Consider the following 20,643-nt stretch of genomic DNA (forward strand, 5'->3'; position numbering starts at 1 on the left):
TTTTTATTTGTATAGCGCTTTTCTAGACTAGGGTCACAAAGCGCATAAACAATCAAAACAATATTCAATAAAGTATATACTTTAAAGGGCAAGATAAAACTGATAACACAACAGGAGTTCCATAAAATCAAGGAAAGTAACAGGTAACTCAGCCAATCCATGCCTTCTCCTATCTGACAATGTCTTTGGGGTCACAATTTGTGTTTTACAAGATGATGTGATTTTCCACCTCCAACATTAATGTCTCTTTGTCATAGTTCCAAGTGTATGTCACAGCATTCACACAGCCAAAGAAACAAGTATGTAATTAAATGAACATTAACATTCTGTGTGGGAGAGAGTGTGTCACTCTCAAATGTACATTCTGTACAAAGAACCTCCAGTAGCATTTTGGTCTAAACACAAGTGGCTACACGATAGGCCTGAACCGCAACAGTGACAGACTTTACGTTGAGTTTTGCCTGCAGATACAAATAATTCCTTCCTTGACTGCAAAGTCACAATCTTTATCATTCCCACGCTGACGGAGGGTGCCTTTAAGGGGTCACGTTGGCGACACATTTGTGTCAGCCATGATGTGGAGCGTCATGCTGTTATGTTGTGAGAACAGGAGGGCGCAGAGATCCATGTTTGGACATGCACAGTCTAACAAAGGCCACTTTTATAGATACGTGAAAAGGCTGCATTGAAGGAGAGTTCAGGTTGAGTTTAAGCGAGTGGAAATTGCTCTTATTAATTGGTCTTACATGACTGCGTGACGCGTATCCCTCAGTCGTATTTGTACCGACTAATCTTTAACCTTCTGGTCGATAGGCTGGATGGATTTCACTGATATGTTTTAATCATTTATAAAAAATACATATCATTTCTTAGGAACATTTAGACCAATATGTTCATAGGCGTAGAGTTTCTGTTAACATTATTAACAATATTACATGTTCTGTAACAATATTTTAATTACAATTATCATACAGAGATTCCACTACATTAAATATACTCTCAACAATATATTCCTTAAAACATAAACAATGTAAGTAAATGTTTCAAGAATTAAATGTGCAAAAGCACATTCCATCATCGGACCTTTGAATTCCTAAACTTGCTTTCTTAAACAGTTTCAAGGTTATGTACTGCAACCTTTTTTTTAAAAAGTTATAGTTAAAAGTTATAATTAACAATATGGTGGATAACTTCTCGTAAATACATGCAACTTAAAATGCTTAAGGAAGGTATATTTCCCCAGACAGAAATAAAGTTTGTATGGCTGAACTTTTTTGACGATGCAAACTATATAAATTTATTTATGTAAAGCCAATGCAATAATACTAAAACATTTTTTTATTTTTTGGCTACGGCTCAAGCAGTACTCCTGACCTTCCATCATCCCACAGACGTTGCATCCCCTTTCGGGTTTTTATTAAATCACAAGATGATTTATTGCTTTGCAAAGACGGAACATTTTTGGTGTGAATATTAGTAGAGGGCTCTTTATATTAGTGGAGCAGCAAAGCACATATCCCGTCTGAAGCCCACACATCAAAAGTAATAAGAATCCTCCACTAAATCAGAAAGATAATGAACTCCTCTCCTCCAGCCTGCCATCTTTTATTTACAGTATATCTGGGCTACGGCGGCTCCAGGCAACAAACAAGAGGCCTGCAGAAGACACTGCGTCTACTCTCTTTTTTCGCTTCCGTCTCTCTTCGCTCCTGTGTTCTCCGCCATCTTTGACACAGATGTTCTAATAAACGCTCCTCATTAATCAGCCCTCTCCCTCAATACATCACTCTACCTCTCACAGGGGGCCCAGTGTGTACGCGAGTGCCAAACAACACACACCTATTCGCCTGCTTGTCTGTCACACACACACACTAAGTGAAATCAAGCAGATAACCGGAGCTCCTCTCGCCCCTGCGGAGCCAGCGGGGGGGCTCTGCTGCTGCTTGTCAACAGGTAGTGTAAGTGCACGTGTGTGTACCCTTTAAGTGATAGCCATCTGCAGGAGAGAAAGCTTATCAGCAAGACCAGGAAGTGGCACTGGGCTACTATCTGTCCCGTGCATCTACTCCGCTCCCCGTCAAGGGAGGCAGGAAGAAGGGAGTGTGTATGTGAGCTGGAAAATAGCAGGCACGCAGGTAGTGAAAGCTCCCAGCTGTCACACACACACACACACACACACACACTTAAATCTTAAACCTCTAAGAGGGCAAAGGTGCAGCCCATCTTGAGACGTAATGCGTTGCCCGTCTATCATAAAACACATCGACTTGGACGACCAGCGCCCCCCCCATCCCCCTGCTGAGCCGACACACACAAGCATGACATGAACACCTCCTTGGCAGAGATGTTGGCGAAGGCCCGCAAGGATGGCATTTTGATGACTGTTTGCTGCTACGCAACACGGCAGCTGGTGCATCAGAGGCCGCCCAGTGATAGTGAGCAGGGGGTGAGCGCACGACGGTGACAGTGGGGATGGGGGGTCGTTTGTTGCCATAGTTTCTGGGAATACGGGCGAGAGGGCGTTTTGAATGTACATCCAACCGCGACTTGAGCACAAGACTGGAACCGTACATAAACGGATGAAAACTTATCGTGGCATATTTGTCAGTCAAATGAATAGTTAGGTTATCTTATTGAAGTTATCACATCCAAACCTCCCCAATCTGACACCATTTTTTTCTGCTCATTTCTGATGTTACTATTTATTCTCTTCTTCAACACATGCCATTGAATTGGCCCATGTTTAGTGGAATGAAAACAAATAAAAGGTTCAAAAACTGAAAAGCGTTTCAATCTTTTTTTTTTCTTACGTTCCTACTCTTTCAGATCACTCGCCTACTGTGTATCAACGTGAAGAAACCGACCTATCAAAGAACCTTTAAAAGTAAGTTGAAGCTAAAGATCTCTGAGAACACGAAGAGTCTCTGGAGAAGCATGTTTCGAAAAACAAGAAGTGTACGGCTGGAACTGGGGATGCAGTCTTTGCTCAGCAAACCCAGTTGTTCCACCTCAGAGTAATGTTACCAGTGTATGCACTAGATTTCTAATAACAGAAACTTGGAAAAAAAAAGAGAAAAAACACTGATAAGTATTAAATACGCATTTTCAGTATGACTATACACATGTAAAAGTAAGTAAGTATTTTTGATGGAACTTCCAGGTGAGACACCAGGTAGCTGTTCCTAACTTCCTTTTGTGTGATGTCAAACAACGTATGTTTATGTTCATTCTTATTGAAATATTTTTACACAGCATGCAGCTTTACAGTCTTTTTGATGCCTTTATGTATGTGTGAGGGAATTGTTCCTGCTGATCAATAAAGATCAGAGAAGAATCAAAGTTCTGCTGTGCCTCTCATCTAGGGGCGTACATGAACTGAAAGGTTCTTTGTAGCTGCATTACTTCAACAGAAGAAACTGAGTTTTCAAACGTAGTGGTACAAATTATTATTTTTTTAAATGGCTGTGTGGCTGTCCTACAAGAAACAGGACATGACTATTTCTTTAAAAAGCTTTGGAAATTTGATGATCGATTTTGCATTAGATGAGCAACAAAGACTTACTTTGAGTCACAATGTCAACTTCAGGGAAAACAAGAGATTTTAAAAGACATTATTAATGCAGCCTGTTTTTGAGTGGTAACAATGAGAACTTTAACTTACTTTTGTAGAGAAATCTGGAAAGTTAGCTAGACATCGTGAAACGTCCATGACTACTTAATGACTCCTTATGGGTGGCAGTAGAATAAGATGAGTATACTGATTTCTGTCATATAATATGATAATAATATGATATAATATCGGTTTCTTTGTAGGACAAATCCAGCATGACTGTAAGCAACATGAAAATTGGTGAAAATAATTGGTGATGGATCTACTGATAAATCTGAACCAGCACTCACAGAAGTATGACAACCATCAGACAAAAATAAATTAAATTAAACAAAAGAAACCAACTCCATGTGAGTGGGATGTTGAACCCAGGACACACTCCAGATATAGTGGTTCTTAGTTAAGGAACTGCAGCTTCAAGAAACTGAAGATTGAGCTCCAACGATTCAAGTCATACAAAAGATAACATTTTGATCAATTTTGTTCTCAAAGAAGTCATTTTTACTTGTGACGGGAACATGATCTGCTCAAATATATCCCTGCTCCAATATTCTCAATCATTAGTGAGTGTGTGAGGAAGGAACGTGTGTGATCCTCTGAGCTGTCTTCACATATGGACCGTAAACTGGGTGATTACCAGACCGGGCTGGGCTGCGCCTGAACGCCACCCAGGGACTCTTTACATCATCAGCGTGCTGCTCACGCCCGGATGCACAGGCAAACACACATCGGTGACAAACACACAGATCCACACACACAAACCTGGGTCTCCGGTTGAGTGTGGAGAGCCGGACTTCGGAGATTTTAAGCCAAATCTTACAGCAAGCAAGTGAGCAGGCGTTTAGCTACACACACATACCGCTGCTTTCATGATGTACTGACTGCCGCGCCAGTTAGTATGTATCTGTGTCAGTGTTTTCGCTCTAAAACACACCAACACGTAGCCTGTGTTCATAGTCACACGCAACAATAGTGATTGGTTTAGCGTCCCAGATCAATCAAACTCCCGGCATTTGACAAGAAGAAAAGAGATTAAGAAAATAGAGACAACTGTGTGTGTCGGGATTCATTTTCGAATTTCTGAACAAGCAGACTGGGTGTCAGCACCTGTGATAAGGGACATTCTTTAGCCAGAGAGCTCTGATTCATGTCTTTGAGTAACTCCTTGAGGGCGTTTCTTACTGTAGAGTGGCTCCATTGCTCGGGCGGTAGGTCCTCCAGCTTAGGACAACTGTGTGAGACAGGGAGAGAGAGAGAAGGAGGGGGTAAGTTCAAATGAAGAGCTGGCGATGCACCGCTGATGTTATCGGGAATTAAATTACAAAGTACACACAAGTTGGGTAACACAATATAAGAAGTGATTTAATCTTCAATGAGTCGGTCATTCTGCTGATATATGTTGGGAAAACAGAAATCTCTTAATCTCAGAGATAAATTCACCCAATTTGCTGTTGACAAATGACTTCTCTGCAACTTGGGACAGTATATCGCAAGTTAAGTTTCACAAAAAACACCTTTTGCTCCTGTTGATAGATGCTTGTGCTGCTTTCTGACATTGACCAATGATTAGCTATGCCAAGGAGTTTATATGTTGTTCATTCCAACTCACAAGTGATATCAGGACAAATAGTACATCGTTATAGTTTGCTGTTGTCTGTCAGAACTAATCCCGAATTTATAACAAAATGTCATTTCATGACATGATTTCATACTAGTTATCATTCATGGATTACTGAAAAAAGCAATGGGCTTTATTGCGTAAGTTGTGTTGTTAATATTTGTTTTGTGATGTCTGGCCCTTGGCTGCAGTATGCACTGTAAACATGCTTTGAGTTTGGCATGTTATAACACGGTGTAAGTAAATAACAATGACATTATACTGAAGCTTATATTCATGTGCACACGCTTGTGGAATGTTACTACCTTTACAGGTGAAAAATATGAAGTTTAGCCACAGAACAATACGGACAGGACAAAATTCAGAAATGCAAGAAATACCATGAACCTGCCCGAATCTGTGGTAACGATGGCTTCTTCTACCAGGCTGCTTTTGATTTTACTTGGTTCTATGCTGTGCAGTTCTAAGACAAGAATATTAACTCCCGACTGTTCTACAGTAGATTTAATTATGGATCCAGTGAGTCGCCACTAGACCAAAATAAATAAATACTCTACTAAATGTATCTTGAATCTGAAGTGAATCATATAAGAGAAGCTTGATGAAAAACACAACATACAACTTTCTTTGGTCAAGTTTGAAAAATGCATAAAAAGTACTTTTCCCGGGAGCCAAAATAATCAACCCCAGTTCTAAAATAACTGACCGCAGCAAGTGAGGCAATATCCACCGAAACTGCCACTCTGGTGTCAACAGTCTACAACCCCACACCAGTGGTCATAATGATTCTTGCTGAACCTGCACTTTATGAATACGCCATCACAATAAATTTAAGATACATTAAGCTGCTGGATTATAAAAAACGAACTCTTATTAATTCAATTTTCTAATTAGTTCCAAAATGAAATGATTAAAGAAAGAGTGGGATGATGGCAGACTGTCCGGCGCTCCAAAGCCTGAGGGTATTAAAAGCCACAATAAAATCCTCACATATGACGAGCGAGGACTAATGACCAGTAAGCCGATATTATTAATCACATTAATTATTCTCAACTGGATTGACAGGTTTTTTTTGGCAAGGGTCCCTGAAAACCTGCAGTATCAAAGCTGCAGTTGAAGCTCGGTGTTCGTGCTGCAAGCGCCCCTCCAAGACAGACAGATTTCATTTGGCGCATCAAGCAGATGCATCTGGAGATTGCTCCCTCTCTTTCGCTCCCTCTCTTTTTATATCCTCCCTCTCTCCCTCTCTGTCTCTCTCCTGATTGTTCTGATTAGTTAATTACTTTATACAACACATCTGCTGGATTGATGCATGAATTATACATCAGCTGCATGTGGCGACTATTATTTCGTGTTACTTCTACCTTCCTGGCTCGTTGTGCTCAGCCAAACAATTTAAGGTGTTACTGGATAGATATCTGTGGTGGCTCATAGAGTGGAGTAGAGGGGGGGGAAGGGGATTGTTGAGGTGGAATAAAACAGAGGAAAAACACTGGCAACAATAAACTGCTAGCTAAATTTGTAACGTACAATCATGTGGCGCTGGAGAGAGAGAAGGACGATAGTTGTCTTTTGTTGTACGATGTGACTTTCCATTTGTTATGAATCTACATTGGGTCTGTTTGACCCAGGTTATCGTTTAAGTTGATTTTAGAGAGTCAGAGATTTAGAGAGGAGGATTCCTCAACTGTTATCATTAAAGTGGGGGCGGTCAGGCTAATTATTAAGAGATTGAACATTTGGAATTCGTTAACATACTTTTGTACATAGAAAGTAGACTTCACAGAAATTAGCTTTTAATAACCAATACATGTTAATAAATCGATGAACTAATAAATCACTAAGAGACTTGGTAGAATGGTAAGTCTAGAACAGATTTGGTAAAATCACTGGTGTGAAAAAGTCCTTGCAAACTGGAAATCGGAATTAATATTTTTAAATGTATAACTTGGTGTAACAGTTTGGTGTAACTTCATGAACTAGAAGTTGGGAATGGACTTGAAAATTGACTGAACAAGAAATTTAAATAAAGAATTTAAGTGATGACTTAAACGATAAAGCGACTAGGGAGAGTAAAGTTGGTGAATTATACCATTTATAAATGTAATTAGTCATGCAGAAATTTCTACACCATTGTATTGAAATGGACATGCCACAAGCCTGCAACCCACTTAGTAAAATAACCAGTATAAAATAGACATGTAAGAATTTGTTGGAAAAAAAAAGGGTTGTCAAAAGAAATGCACTTGGAATATATATTCGACTTGCTCTAAACGTACATGTCAAGAAATAGATACTAAGTCAAGGATAGACTAGGCAAATGTATGAGTGCCAAAAACGTTGCGAACAATGTTTTTTAATAGACTTAGCACACTAATAATGTAGAACCAGAGAACAGGTTTATTTATGGTTCCATGTGGAGTGAATTCATGATTATTCTGACCAGTGAACATCTCCTAAAATAAACATTACCTCCTTCTATTCTCTCTGCGTGTGAGCTCATACCACTTTACCTGCTAACCACCTTCTAATCAAGCAACTTTGCTCAAATACACTTCTCATTATGTGCGAGTCGTATTCTTTCATCTTAAATGGAACATCTGTGATGTCTTGTCTTTCTTCATCACTGACTGAGTGTCTCGTGGTGTTACATGTTCTAGTAAAGTCAACCAGGGCATCTCTCTACAAAGACCGTGCATCCATGTAGTGATCAAGGAAGTGTTTGCGTATCAGTTGTGTGTGGATTTCTGGATGTCGCAGCCTGATTGACGACACACAAACAATGAAATTTTGCGGAACACCTTAAACTGCTCCAGCAGCTGTGAGAGCAGCGAGGAAGAGATAGAGAGAGAAAGTGAGAGAGCAAGAGAGAAAGAGAGAGATAACTAGAGAGAGAGACAGCTATCCATGCGTTCAAGGCGAGCGAGCCGGAAATAAACACAACCTTCTGCACACTCACTGTTGGACACTGTTCATGTGTGTGTGTGTGATGCTGGTGAAGATGGGTGGTGGTGAGAGGTGGGGGAGACAGAAGGAGGAGAAGAGGGGGAAGAGAGGGGCAGAGAAGGAGAGTGAACAGATCTCCAGAGGGTTGCAGAACACTGGGTTCGCGTGCAGCTGGCACAGGCTTCAACACCAGTCCCACTTGGCTGTGTGTGTGTGTGTGTGTGAGCATGTTTGCATCTATTAATGCTCGTATGCTCTCGCTGTGTGTATAAATACAACAAAAATCTTTGTGACGGCAGAAGAAAGCTTCAGTATACGTCGGAGTTTTCTATAACGTAGCGTGTCGACTTAAAAACCAAAATAGAATCCTCCGAAAATATCTGTAACAGCTTGGCTTTATTTATGGAGCCATTTCAGGTGAACAAGGGCCTATTCATCTGTGGAGTGCTCATTTTTAGACCTCGGTGGATGACCACCACATTTATTTTTCTCCAGGCAAACACACTGGGAGAGCTGCTTCTTCGTAACATGCTGCTAATGTGTTATCTAGTGTCCATCTCTATATAAATATTGACTTTCATCACTGAAACATTCTATTACTGGTTTGACATGAAGCATAGTTAGACTTGTCGGAGGCTATGATTGTGTGTACAAGGTGCTGAGGAAGTTTTACGTGAGCCAATCAAATAAGGTCAGTTTTCGGATATGATTAATGGCAGCTGAACGGAAATTCTAAAACAGACAAGGGGAACTCATCTCTGGCTCAACGTACTTAAAGGGCAACTAATGTAAAAAACCAACTCTCTTGAATGACTCAGATCTCAGAAGACAATTTCTTGAAGTTATTACTTTAAAGTTCTCCCCTGTCTGAAATAACGGCGAACGAGAGGTTACAAAAGCCCTAATATAGATTATTGGGCTTCGCTCTTCCTCCCACCCTGCTTTGAGTCCCTTGGAGGTGGAGTCTTCTGAGATTGATGACACACAGTGACAAACCTTGATGTGTTTTCAGTGGGGCTCAAGCACATTTGCTAATGTCAATATATCAATTAAATGTTTTTTTTTACAAACATACAAATACAGTGGACTACAATAGAGGTCCAATGTCGATTTAAGATACACCTAAATCAACACATTAGATGATTGATCAGAAATCAAATTGTTTCCCATTCATTTGGAAGGTTAATTTATTTTTATTAATTTTAACGTTTCATCAGATACCAGTGTTTAACCTGTTACTTTGAATCTATGCTGTTATTTAAAAACTTTCAACAAAATAGGATTTGATGGTGTTTCTGCTCTAACAGACTTTGTCTATGTTTTTGTTCGGTCAGGATAATTTCATGCTCAATCGTGTGTGAGACAGCTGCATGAGGGGAGTTCAGGTGAAGCAAGAAAGAGAGGGGTATTCGTGCAAACTATTAGACCATTTTTTGATACGTTCAAACATGGAATGACAAATTTTAGAAAACCATTTTCATTATGGAAAATGAAACCAATATCTGTGTTGGTTGTCACTGCTATTACAGTAACAATTATTCTTTGTTATTCAACAGTGGCTGTTAAAGGCATGGGTCCAACATCACAATGATTTACAGCGTTACCTATTGTTGGAATTCAGAATTATGACGTTACACATAAAAATGACTTTCATGTCCTCTTTTGTTTATGATTGCTGAGTCAGATTCCATGTAGCATCACAAAGCCCGCTAAACTGGTTTACCATGTTGAACATAATGACTACATATGTCAAGTCACATTCCGTTCACACCTTTACATGCGTTCGTGTGTAAGTAAGTAAGTAAGTAATATATATTTATATAGCGCTTTTCGAGACCAGGGTCACAAAGCGCTTTAACAATCAAAACAATACTCAAAACAGTACATACTTCAAAGATCAAGACAACACCGTGTGTGTGCTTCTAACCTGTGCAGCTGGATCTTGAGCGTGACCACGTGGTAGACGTCCTGTAGCATGTCGGCCACTGTGGCGTCCGGTGCGTCTGTCACGTATGAGAGGGGGACGGGATTCCACTTCCCCACCTGAATCATACCTGGGTGAGTCAGAAGGTATAAAAGGTTAAAGACAGACCTGCAGGAGGTGATAGTGTGTGTGTGTTTATGTGAGAGTGTGTGTAAGAGACAGAGCGTTAATAAAACAGCACGCTAAGGCACCTTGAAACACCCCTCTTGATTTGTCAAGTGTAATTAGCCGACCCCCTCATCCCTTCCTGTGTGAGTGTAAATATAGCCTGTGTGTTTTAATGCCTGCTGCTATGTGTCCATCCTTGGGAGAGTTCTCCTGCCCAGGATCAGTGTCAGGAAGTGTTACCGCTGCTTCTGATCTGCCTCATTACGGTGTGTATTGTGTGACCTGCCGCGAGGACGTAAGTGAGCGCTGGAAAATGGATTGGGGGGGGCGTACCTTTGGCCTGGGCGGCCGAGCTGTGCGAGTATCCCAGTGACAGGAGCGCCATCTCGATCAGCTGGTTGAAGAGCATGTCCTTTCGCACCAGCACAAACTCTGCGTGCTCCTCTTTGCTGTCGAAGTCCATGGGGTTCTCGTAGTGCTCCACCACGCAGAACACTGGCAGCATGTTGCCTGAGGACAAAAAGACTTGTGTAGTGAGACTGGTGACGGTCAAGTGACCTATAATAATAACAAGGCTGCAGCAGTCTTGGAATTGCTGAAATGATTCAGTTTGTTCCTGTTATTTTCATTTCAGCACCTTAAAGTCTATCTTTACTTCAGTCCCCCTCCTTGTCCATATTGAAGACATCTAACAGAGACCTTGTTGTGAATGTTTTGTTTTTTTATATTTCGTACTTTTTCATTCATTATCATTGCTTTAATTCTAAATATAACTGTTGTGTTGCCACTCTCTTTCTGTTTATTTTCAATGTAGCTTTTTGTGAAATGCAATTTTGTACCTCAATTTAAATAAATAATATTTGCAATAAAGAGCAGTTTTTATTATGTGATGGTCCAATCAAGTTATTTATTGGATGGATAATGGCAGCTCTAAGTGTCATGTGTCAAACTCAAGGCCCAGAGGACCTAATCTAGTGAATTTATGTGGCCCGCCGGATGGTCGGCTCAAATCAAAGTAGAATATTATGCATGTTAAAATGTTGACTGATTTGAAATGTTTTAATAAGCAAATGAATAGAGATGACCTCATGTCAAAAAATATAGGTAGAGAATATATAAGATTTAAAGATATACATTTCATTCGGCCCCTAAACAGCAAAATCATTTTGGCCCCCTGTGAGTTGTAGTTTGAAACCTTTGGTCAGACTCTGACCCTTGTATCATCTACTGTCTACCCCTGAACTTGTTTTACTTTCTCACTACTTCGACAAAATCACTGCCTTTTCAAGTAGAGTGTCTTGCTGTGTGTTTTCTTAATAAAGTTCTATCACTTTAATCCTGGTAAGTCTGGTGGTCTTGACAACAAAGACAAACTATAAACTCTAGGGAAGTGTTTCCTGGCACTGACCCTGGTTCTTGGAAGAAGCAAGTGACAATATTGCAGACAAATTGTTTTCAATCTTTTATAGAATTTATTTTATCCCAGCGACGCCTTCCAACTCTCGCATCAACAAAAGGTAATAATTTCACAAAACAAATCTATTTTAATGCCTTTTTTTCCCAAAAACACATTTCACTTTGTTCCGTAATGTCCCTCATATTCATCCCACTTGTAATTCCATTTTATTTTTAATAAACAATTTCTTCTGCAGAACTTTGAAAATATTACATAAAAAAAAACCTCCTAGAACTTACTTACTAACTCACAGAAGACTAGCGACAATATATTTGATGGAGGCAAAGATTTATAGAATAATACTAAGAGACATAAATAGCATGACTCTACTGAAGGAAACACTGGAAAGGAGCTCCAACCAATCATCACCCTTTTTTCTCCTGCCTCTCCAAAGCACCCCGAGGTCAAATGGAGTTAATGTTGCTGTCAGTTTAATAAAGCAAGAGGCAGGAGACACCCTAGAATATTTATGTTTTGCCTCAGTTTTCCTAGTCAGGAAAACATGGTGTGCACATACATAGATATATAACCATATTTCATGATAAAGGGCAAATGAACAATAATTAGTCCCATAAACACCAATACACAAGACCAGATTTGAAGACCACAATCAGCATCTGTAAAAGCTTGTTACAGGATAAGTGACAACTAATATTTTCCACAGTTTGCTCTGATTGTTTTCTTCATATTTCTTCTTCAAATGAAAACTTTGGGATCCACTAGCCGAAGCATTTAACCTTAACCCAAGCTCACACGAAAGCCGAGAGTCAAGTGCTTTTCAAGATTTCATGTTTGCTTCTATGAAAATGATATATATATATGAATCTATTTACAAAAAGTATGACAGAAAACTTACGGTGAGTTAGGCCCAGAGGGTATAATAATGTTTTCTTTGTACAGAAAGTTAAAATAGTGTTACTGTGAGTTAACTGTTTGTAATAGAAAGTTTCAACTTTTCATTTGATGCTGCTGTAGAAGTACTTCACTGACACAACATTGTCGAAGTTCATCCTAATTGTAGCTCAAAGGAAACCCTGGAAAGATGGACTATTCATTGTGGCACACAAAAGACCTTTCTCTCACATCAGTGTCCAGAGGGACTTAAAACGTAACAATTCATCCGTTTTTGGAATGTTAAGGGAAAACCACCGTCTCCCGGGGAAACCCTGGAAAGCGTAGGAAGCACACAAACTCCACGTAGATGAGCCAGCTTTTGCATCACGCCGGTCTCGAAACGGCTGGCAAAGAATTAAAACCATACGAAGCGTATGTCGCAAATATTTGTGAATATATAGCGAAAGCCATTTTTGGATATCGACCAGTGTTATTGCAAGTCTAAGTGCGGATTAAAATTATCCGAGGAATCCCATGGCCCAACTTATATTCCGTCTCCTCACACTTATTGTCCTTCGAGCTATGAAAATGATTCACTTTCTAATATTTCCGGATCCCAGGCATTCCAGAAGATGTGCGCGGCTCTGGCAACAGAGTCAATAAGCCAGCAGATGCCAGGGAATGTGCTGAAAGAGCTGCTTTTCTCCTCCCCTGATTTTAATAGATAAAGATCTAACAATAAAGACTGCTGTGTAGGTTCATTTGTGGGGATCAATACTGGCTTTGTTTCCAGGGAGCCCACAGAGGGCAGCTGTAAATATTGTTTCGGGTTTGGTCACAATGCCCACAGTGGGCCCGGCACTGAAGCCTCCCGCTCGCTTGATTCCCCCTAAATGAGCGAGGAGCGCGGGTAGCAGGCCAAAAGAAGCTGCGATGATGAAGGTGAGGAATTAGACGCTCAGCTGGGGAGCAACATGTAGATTAAACGAGCAAATAAGAGGCGGAATTCATCCGAGGACACTCACACAGCGACATTCCGAGAGTTCCTCAGTCCCACTTGACCGAGGCAGCCAAAGTTTCGGCAGCCAAGTGCCATAAGCGTTCCGAACCTGCAGCTTCTCCAAACTCATTTCAACGTAAATAAAAAACAACAAACATAATTGCAACTGTTTTTTCCTATTTGAGTCCATCGTGTTTTTCAACATTTGATATTAAAACGCTAAATCATAATCTCAAAGTTAAGTCTTTCTGTAAACGCGCAATGGCTCTTAAAGGACTTTCAGTGTTAATATACAAATGTGGGAGCAGAAGGGCCACAGTTGGAGAGAGCAGCCGCGACACAGTGCGACATTGCGCGTCGATTAGATATGTTGTGTGTGGTCATGTAGAGAGGGCATGTATTTAAACTGCATTTAAGTTTTAGAACCTCAAATAAAATAGGAACTGAATAAGAACTGAGTAAGACAGTTGTCAGTGGGATTTTCTTTGCTAATAAACTGACAGTGGTCTACATGTGCCATCTACAGTGCCCCCCACTTCCCCCTCCAACTAGTACAGATTGTAACCATTTTTTTTTAATGGAAAATTAACTTATTCAAGGATAATCAAAAGAAAAAGGAGACCTTGGAAAGTAAGTCATCCATCAACAACCAGTTAAACCTAAATTCATTGGATTGGTTTTTATACCCAAAGTAATGCAAGGTGGAAATCCTGAAAAGCACAGCAATAACACACATACGTGAATACAAAAGGCCTTTTCCTGACCCAAAAGACGCACTGTTTTTGACAAGATTTTCAAGATACATCCAAATGGTTGGTGGCACAACATCCTAAAACCAATTAAAATGTTTGCGCGTGAAAACAGTTTGAGCATCATATTTTTTGTTAACCAATGAGGACTTGTTTGTTCTAAACTCAAATTTTAACCAAGTTATAATTAATATTTAATGGACACTGAGAAAAAAATTTAGCCTCTGGGAAATTTGATTTTCTCCCTGATACTTGAACATCCGATATAAAAGATATAAAGTAATGTTTATGTTTATTTATGGTTAAAAATATAAGAATAGTCACACACTATTATTGTGATCCTTGAAAATGTAGAGTTTCAACAACAACAACACATCAGTCTTGTTCTGTTTTTTTGTAAACTTCAGGTCAAAATTAGATTCTCATCAAGCCAAGCATCACCAGAGACCAATAATCTGATTTTATATACTGAGCTCATGCCCATTAGAGGTGACCCTGACATGACCTCTTTACCACCATCCCTCCACCTTTAAACATCCTGGCTCAGTGATGTTGGACCACCAGAATCTGCCGTGGTTTTATTTGGCGTCAGTCTCACAAAGAACAAAACAGCATTTACATTGCATCAGTCGCAATTAGGACTCTAAACGGCCCATTAAAGGAGATCTGGTTAAACAAGATGGACAACCTTGACGAGGCAGATGTGATGCATTCTAAGATTCAAGTCTAGCATGAGCTCATGTAGGCACACTCAACACACAACGCTGACCGTCTCTATGTTTCTCAATTCTTGATGTGCTTTTCTTTTTAGCTTGCCATGTGTTGTGGAAGTTGTTTTGTAAATATTTTAAAGTCCTCTGGCTTCTATTTGCAGTCCGACTGTGTGCAACAAGCCCGGGACAAAATTGGACTTTGAGGTCCACTTAGAAACAACGATCCACAGAGGAACAACAATCGTGAGTAAGTAAGTACAACGATGACCTGAAAAAGAGCAGAAGTGTTCCACAGTGTTGTGTTCCTGAGGTTTTGTATTCGGCAATAAAGCCATTTGATACAAGCAGCTGTGTCCTATCAACACCTCCATTAACTAGCAACTAGTCTCAGCTGACCGGACCTTTATTTAACCCCCTTCTGGCTGGACACACTCAGGTAGGAGTACTAGCTGGATGTTACAGTCAAAGATCCAGATGTTAGACCGTCCAGTCGATTTTTTTTAAACAGGTCTTAGTGTCTGTTTCTGATAAATTATTGTTTCACAATATTAAATTATACATTTATACTTCTGCTTTAACTAATGCATAATATATATAGAATTTTCAAACTATATTGACATATATATTCACAGATTAATTACCTGTTAAAATTATGTTGTTTCTTTGATTTTATTCAGTCTGAAATGTTTGACTCTAAAATTAATTTTATCTGTTCAGGTTTGGTTAAACATTTTTGAAACAATAAAAAAAAAAAATATATATTTAACTGTTATTATCTCTGTACGTTTAGTTTAAATAGAATGATGTGCTCCAGACTGACACCAGTTGTGTTGGATTTTTTTCATTTTGTTACATTTTTTAAGTCGATTTTAAAATTTATCTCGCAATTTCACTTAATAAAATTTGATGTTTTAAAGCTGTTTCCAAAGTTTATTTCAATTCAGGGGCCACAGTTGACATTTAAATAATTGGTAAATGCAGGCATGTGTGCACGAGTAGAAAAACATTATTATTTAATAATACACAGACCAGTACAAAATTCTTTTTTAATACATATTTTTGCTGATTTTGAGTGTGTGTTAAATTTAAACAAACCTGTATGTGTGTGTTTTAATTATTTTATTTATCTACGCTTAAGACACCTTTACCTTGGGACACAATTAACAAACGTTACAGAGAGTGTATTTGTGAGGTTTTATAATCTTACCTCTCTTGTGGCAGGTCTTCATCAAGTGGCCTGTGGGTTTGTACGACACTCCAGCTAGTTTGGCCCCCGTGCTGCCCAGCCTGGCCCGACCGAGGGGACTGCCGTTTTGCTCCATGCGAAGCATTTTGGCCGGCGGGGCCTTGGACTCGGCCATGCTGCTGACCAGCTCGGCGTTCTCCTTTCCCAAACACGCTTCGCTGAGATGTTCCATCATCTTCAGCGCCTCAGCTCGCTATCACCTGCAGGAGAGAGACAAAATCACAAATTCAAGAGCCGAATTTAACACCAGTCTGACTCGAAATTACTCTTAAAATTCCACTCATGTATTATTCACTAGAGATACAAAAGGGAGACAAACCAACTGGGTTGGGATTTAAAAGTAAACACAATAATTTTCTGAGGGATTCCACTTGACTGAGTCTAGTACAGGTCAGGGAAGATGGCGCACGCACAGAGGAGAAAACTACAGTAATTCAGCTTTGAGTCACTTCATGACGCGACTCAGAGAGACAGACAGGAGGCTGTCAAAGGTGCATCTATCATGAGACCATGTTGAATGAATCAAAAATAAAGGGAAAATTAAAGTTTACATTTTCGCTTTATTTAACCCTTAAACAAAATTTTGAAATGTATCTTTTATTTGTATTACAACATGTCTTAGATTGTTAGTTTAAACAGAGATACTGGAGTTGATTCTAGTCTATTTTAATGAGAATAATGAACTAGTTTTCTACTGACTTAATTGCTTTATAAGTTTAAATATTTAGCTTTTTCCTCCTGTAAAAAAAAACACATTCATTACAGGGACCATTATAATACATTCCACTTTGAGTACAGGAAAAAATGAGTTATTCAGGTGTGAACACCTAATAGGATGATCATTTGTATTAAAATTCAACCTTAGTTTTTTTAAATCAGTTTGATTTATCTCTTGTCTGTTTGCGAACACACAGATTTATGTGTTTGGATAGAGAAGTGTGTGTAAAGTTGCTCAGACGAGTTCCACTGCAGCTCACGGTAATTACCATCATTATTGTCAGGACGCGGCGTTGCGTTCACTTCCATTTCACAAGAGGACTTTTTTTTAGTTTAATAAAGTTTTGGGTGACTTTTGAATCGGGTTTTTTTACATTCGTCCCGGACTCGCAAATACAGTTTTTATACGAGATATAAGAGTGACAAGGGCAACCAGCATGCACAAAAACAGATCATGAACTGTTTCATTCATAACACGCAATGAAGCAACTAATTCCCCTCAAAATAGTGGGGAGGCCAAAAAAGAATCCTGACCCGGATAAGTTTCAGATGCAGGTCAGGGTTTTTTATTTTTTAAATGAACTGTCAGACGATAAAAACGCGAGTTTAAAACCTGCCAGTGGAGGAAGAAGTCGAAAGATTGAGACCAACCTTGAACGCAGCACTTCTGCACCGCCGAGCACACACCACCACCTGGGCGACTCTTCGAGTTCGTCCAGGGTAGAAATAAGAAAAAAAAACAACAAAAAGAAACTTCCTTCTCGTGCGGCTCAACTCATGCGCGGATTCTTTCAAAAAAACACCGTGTTCGCCGGCTCTTCTTCGCGGAGGAGAGGCGGGCGGTGCGAGAGAACGACAAGCGGGGTTTGAGGCTCAGGCGACGGGGTCGAGATGCACCGAGACCGGGGAGCATTGGGTGAGTCTCTCCCGCTTGACTAGCTAGAATATGACGGAAGAACCAGGAGCAGGTGGACCGTCATATGCGGTTAGAAAGTGAGCGCATTCTGACCGCGTCCATCGCTTGACAAGTCAAGTAGTTTCGCCGCCAACAAACATCCGAGTCGCTGCTACCGAGCAGCGGTTAGCAGCCGCTAACGCTGGCGGAACAAACACACCGACTTCTCGGCTCGAAGCGAGCCTGAGAGCGGCGTCAGGCGGCGGTGAGAGGGAGCGACGCAGACGCGGCTTCGGAGGTTCGGTTTTTTTTTAGCGACGACCGGCTACATCGTCGCGGGCGAAAAAAACAAGGCAAAGAAGGGTCAAAAAGTGGCGTCTTCGGTCCGGTGCTGAGGATAAACGTGGAGGATATTTCCCCGCGTGGATGTTTTCTAAGAAGCCCGCGGTCCTGGTCGTGTTCGGAGGCGTCCTGGTCCTGTCAGCGTCCGGACGGAGCTCCGCGGTCTCTATCTCTCCCCCGCTCGCTCCCTCTCTGTCCCCATTAAATTATTAGTTGTATTGACTCATCACTCCCCCCTCTCTCTCTCTCTCCCTCTCTCTCTCTCTCTCTCCTCCCTGCTGCTGTTCCTCTCCTCCCGCGTTAGCGAGGGGGTAAAACAATTAAGAGAAAGGGGGGATGTCAATGAAAAGAGAGGATGAGAGAGAGGAGAAGAAGAACAACAAGCGGAGCCGCCGCTGACGCATCCGCATCCCGGGAGAAGAGAAAAAAAAGTCCCAGCAGTGACGAATAAAAAGTTGGGGAAAGTGGACGAGAGAGAAATAAAAGACACGTTAACAAACACGGAGCGAGGAAACGACCTCACACACCGGTACACGCACACACACACACACACACACACACACGCACACCCACACACAAACACACACACACACACAGTTGCACGACAGGGACGGTGGTGCGATTTCCGGTTGTGCGCGTAGGAATTTTTAATCAGCTTGATTAGTGTGAGGCGGTCCTGCGTTGTTACACACACACACTCATGGTAATTGTTGTGTCCTCGTGTGCCGTTTAACAAAAGTTTTAATGACGGAATGAAATACACCCAATGCTCTTAGACACACGAGGAACTATCTTTCATTTGCATGATGGTAATGTTTGTTGTTTTTTTACTTTAAAATACGGTTTCTTGTCTTTTGGTGATGCTTCAATAAAAAGTTGTGACCCTGGTCTGAGAAAGACGCTTTAAAAATAATAATTACTTACTTAGTTTACATTGTGTGGTTCATAGAAAACAAATTTAGGATTTAAGTAAGAGAAATTTGTATTTTTTTTTATATTTAGAAGTAATAAATAATGAATTTATATTAATATTGTCAAGCAAAAATTGTGAAAATATTTAGTCAATTTACATTGTACGTAAGTAAGAAATGTATATTTGTAAAGCGAAAAGAACATCATCAACTACATATTAATTTAAATATATTATTCTTATATTATTAAAATAAAATATATTTATGTCTAATAGTTAGCACTAAACACTTACAATCAACCTTCGATCAAATAACAAAATATGTATGAATTCTATGATCACATCAGTGATAATAATCAATGAAGCTACACTGCTATTATTTTGTTGTATTAAAACAGTGCATTAAATCCAACGATGGCGTCGAAGCTCTTTTAGTCGGGTGGTGAAAACATCTCGATGAGACTCTTCCAGAGTCATTCATGAGCCGACGTCAATCTGAAGCCACAAAACAGGTTACTGTTATTATGAAGCGTTCTTTAAATTTACAGTAGGTTTCAGTCTTCTTCAAGTTTAAAATAAAATAGAACGTCTATTCAAACAAATGAGCTGAGCTAGAAGACAAAATACTTCCCATCAGCTTCGAGACCCCATAACCTTTTTTTTTTTTTTTGCAAATTATTTATGTCAATTTGCATAAATTTAACTTCCTATTATTTCACAATTGTACCCTGGGTTATGTTAAATTGACACATGTTTGCCATCTGATTTTTTTTTTCTTCTTTTGAACTTGACCCTGAATCAGGCCACAGTGTGTCGAACTGAATCCTACCTAAATATTACACACTCTAATCTGTTGATAGAGTCAACACGACGGCCGGCAGTCAAGAGTTGTGGCCGCGTGAAAATAAACAAAACCAAAGCAAGTTAAAACGAGCGACAATCAGTTCATTTAAAGTCAGTTTTCACCTTTACATCCAGGTGTTTTGGAATAACTTGGAATGTTAATCTGGTGTTGTTCATATCAATAGATCTCATATTGTTGTTGTTGTTTTTTCATTTTAGATGATCCCAAACCTTCTGTCAATGTTGGTTTATTTACATCACGTACCTGAGATTTAAGATTGACATTATCTTCACTGACTCATTGTTTAGACTGACTGACTCATTTTTTTTTCTTTCTCTTTCTTTTTCTTTTTCTATTTTAGTAATATAAAATGACGCGAAGCTCTTTCATTATTTATTCATGTATATATAAATAAATATCTGGTACATCCCATGTTTTTCATTTAAAGTTTATAATGTTTTTATTCTTCTTCTTTTTTTTTTGTACCACGTTCAGTCACACTTTATAATAATATTAACAGACATTATTTCAAATTTGGAGATTGTTTTAAAGTGATTTAAATACCCATTATTATATTTAATCCACACCTACAAAATGTTTTCACCGTCAGTCATACTTTTTTAGCTTTAATCTTAAATCCAACTCTACCAAGAGGCAGTAAAGCTATTTAA

The 20,643-nt window shown here is 39.7% G+C and overlaps 1 protein-coding gene across 7 annotated transcripts in view; it reads right to left on the reverse strand.

The window, feature by feature from the left end:
- Positions 1-20,643, reverse strand: part of satb1b (SATB homeobox 1b) — a 66,637-nt gene that overhangs the window by 33,752 nt on the left and 12,242 nt on the right. The window contains exons 1-5 of one of the 7 annotated variants that reach the window (XM_087778912.1): positions 17,633-18,410; positions 16,226-16,464; positions 10,600-10,776; positions 10,102-10,228; positions 4,718-4,841 (exon numbers count right to left, since the gene is read on the reverse strand). In XM_087778912.1, coding sequence (XP_087635038.1) covers positions 4,718-4,841; positions 10,102-10,228; positions 10,600-10,776; positions 16,226-16,439 — 642 coding nt within the window. In that variant the 5' untranslated portion in view covers positions 16,440-16,464; positions 17,633-18,410. Of the gene's footprint in view, positions 1-4,717; positions 4,842-10,101; positions 10,229-10,599; positions 10,777-16,225; positions 16,465-17,632; positions 18,411-20,643 lie in introns of those variants that run through there. The other 6 variants (XM_087778911.1, XM_087778910.1, XM_087778907.1 and 3 more) reach the window with 6 other exon arrangements.

The sequence above is a fragment of the Callionymus lyra genome, chromosome 17 (assembly GCF_982586985.1).
Source record: "Callionymus lyra chromosome 17, fCalLyr1.hap1.1, whole genome shotgun sequence".
Classification (NCBI taxonomy): Eukaryota; Metazoa; Chordata; class Actinopteri; order Syngnathiformes; family Callionymidae; genus Callionymus; species Callionymus lyra.